The sequence below is a fragment of the Stegastes partitus genome, unplaced genomic scaffold, assembly GCF_000690725.1.
Source record: "Stegastes partitus isolate 25-593 unplaced genomic scaffold, Stegastes_partitus-1.0.2 Scaffold1611, whole genome shotgun sequence".
NCBI classification, from domain to species: domain Eukaryota; kingdom Metazoa; phylum Chordata; class Actinopteri; family Pomacentridae; genus Stegastes; species Stegastes partitus.
The window spans coordinates 153,757-156,291 of NW_007579342.1; the positions used below are offsets into that span (position 1 = coordinate 153,757).

At 42.0% G+C, this 2,535-nt stretch overlaps 1 protein-coding gene across 1 annotated transcript in view; it reads left to right on the forward strand.

Moving 5' to 3' along the window:
- LOC103371580 (nucleoside diphosphate kinase B-like) overlaps positions 1 to 2,109 on the forward strand; it is a 6,997-nt gene extending 4,888 nt beyond the window's left edge. Inside the window, exons 3-5 of the mRNA XM_008300950.1 lie at positions 704 to 805; positions 1,254 to 1,366; positions 1,925 to 2,109. Of these exons, the coding sequence (XP_008299172.1) occupies positions 704 to 805; positions 1,254 to 1,366; positions 1,925 to 2,042 (333 nt within the window). The 3' untranslated portion in view covers positions 2,043 to 2,109. The remainder of the gene's footprint in view (positions 1 to 703; positions 806 to 1,253; positions 1,367 to 1,924) is intronic.
- The last annotated feature ends 426 nt before the right edge of the window (positions 2,110 to 2,535 follow it).

A 2,535-nucleotide genomic window follows, 5' to 3' on the forward strand; every position in this document is an offset into this window, starting at 1 on the left:
AAATTTAGCTTTGTAGTTAGCTTTTTTCTTTAATTTTAGCTGTGTAGTTAGCATCTTTCTTTAACTTTAGCTTTATAGTTAGCTTCTTTCTTTAACTTTTGCTTTTAGTTTGCTTTTTCTTTGGCTTTAACATTGTATTTAGCTTCTTTCTTGAACTTTAGCTTTGTAATTAGCTTTTTTCTTTAAATTTAGCATTGTAGTTAACTTCTTTATTTTTAGCCTTTACTGTGTAGTTAGCTTCTTTCTTTAATTTTAGCCATGTAGCTAGCTTCTTTCTTTAACTTTAGCTTTGTAATTAGCTCTTTCCATGACTTTAACTGCACTGTTAGCTCTGTCTATAACTTTAGCTTTGTAGTTAGCTCTTCTTGACGCTAGCTGTGAGGGCTAAATCACACTCATTTTCTGCAAACACATTTGTTCTGTATTACAGAGGAATGTTCAGCAAAGACCTATCCAGCAATAATTTCTGTTATAAAACTGGTCAGCTACATTTGCGTGATACAGTTTGGGTCAATGGGCAACTTGTTTCACGTGTGAACAAACTGTAGACACCAGGGGGCGCTGCAGAAGTTTAGAACATAATGCTCTTAACGGAAACACAAATAACTCCATAGATTAAAGTTGCAAGGGACTCATTTTTATTATTCATCTGCTGGTGTTTTATACATCAGACAAAGACACTGAGGAAATGATTTGTGTTCAGGCGTCCGAGGACCACCTGAAGCAGCACTACCTGGACCTGAAGGACATGCCCTTCTACGGTGGACTCTGCAAGTACATGTCCTCTGGACCCGTCCTCGCCATGGTAACCCTCCCACAAACACACATCCAAACACTCGTCTCTCACTCGGATATCTTTCTCTGTTTATCTCTTTCCACTGCAGCAGGCTTCTGTCGCTCTTCACACCTTCTTGTTTTCAAGGTCTCTCAGCTGCTTTGGTCCACAGAGACTCTCACACCTCCAACATGACAAAGAGACACTTTAAGCCTTCTCACATGTAGAGGACGAACAGGACACTTTGAACTGGACTTGTGCAGTTCGTGTCCAGTGATTTATAGCTGGATACACTTCATACACAATTAAATTCACACAAAGTCCTGAAAGGAAAAAAAACAGTTTTAGTTATGTCCACAGTTTGATCAAGGATTTTACTTGTTTTTTTTTAAACCGGTTATAACTTACGTTTTGGACTCCATGACTCGTGGTCCTGTCGAGGCTCCAGGTGTGTTACAGATGTGTCACTGTGTTCCAGGTGTGGGAGGGTCAGAACATTGTGAAGCTGGTCAGGATGATGCTGGGTGAGACCAACCCCGCTGACTCCAAGCCCGGCAGCATCCGTGGAGACCTGTGCATCAACATCGGCAGGTAAGCGAACCACAGTCGGTTCTAAAACACTGTCACTAAAAGTTCAGGATTCCCCCAAAACCTCAGATGTTATCGATTAATATTGGCACCGATCTAATCCCAGAACTACAAAGTCCCAGAAACAGGCGTGTTTACTGAAATGCTTAATAGTTCATCTAAGAGCATCAGTGTAAAGCAACTGGTTGTCTCTTTTTGGCCCTTGAAGATGAGGCTTCTATATGTCGGCCTGAAATCTGTCCACACACACCCATCACAGTCTGAGAACTGAAATACCCGAGTATCTCCTCTTTCTGACCTGATGGTGTCGGGTTCTGATAAGGCAACCCTATCTTCACCAGACACCCAGGAATCAGCAGGGCAGTGTAGTGAACAAAGTGCAATGCAGTGAGGAGGCGTTTGATGACTTATCAGACACACATAGTGCCGTCCTGACAGCTCAGAGACCCCACAAGAGCTAACAGCAAACTCAAGCAGGTCCAGCTGGCTTTGTTTCAGCACCAGGATTCATAACTCAGTAACAGCTCCAAGAACTCACTGACCAGCTCTCTCTTTCATCAGGAACATCATCCACGGCAGCGACACCCTGGAGAACGCCAAGAGGGAGGTCGAGCTGTGGTTCAAGCCTGAGGAGTTCGTGGCCTGGACTCCCTGCGCCCAGCCCTTCCTCTACGAGTAAACTCCGCGATCCTCACCGATCAAACCACAACATGTAGCACTTATCAATAAAGTCTCATGTAAACAAGTCTGGCTGTGACAGTGTCCTGAAATCTTTCAGTCTCATGTGTGGCAGGTATTATGTCAAACCATGCTGGTGGTACGACAACACATCCTGCTACACTTTTAAAGACATACAAAACTATCACATTTACATGCTTGGACGACCTCAATGACATGTTATAGGATGACTTTTTACGACATACTATATTAGGACCATTTAGAGAACTTCTCATGTGACTATAAGTACATTTTCCAAGATAAACTATGTTTGTGATGTAACTACAACATTTTATGACTGTGATGTCAAAGACACTTTACAACATACCACAGTGACATTTGTAACAACAGTGTACTATGACGTTTTGTGACAGTTTTGACGACAAACTATATCACAAAGTTTTTAGTGACATTCTATACTTTTTGTTTGACATTTTTTGAATACATGTTGGACC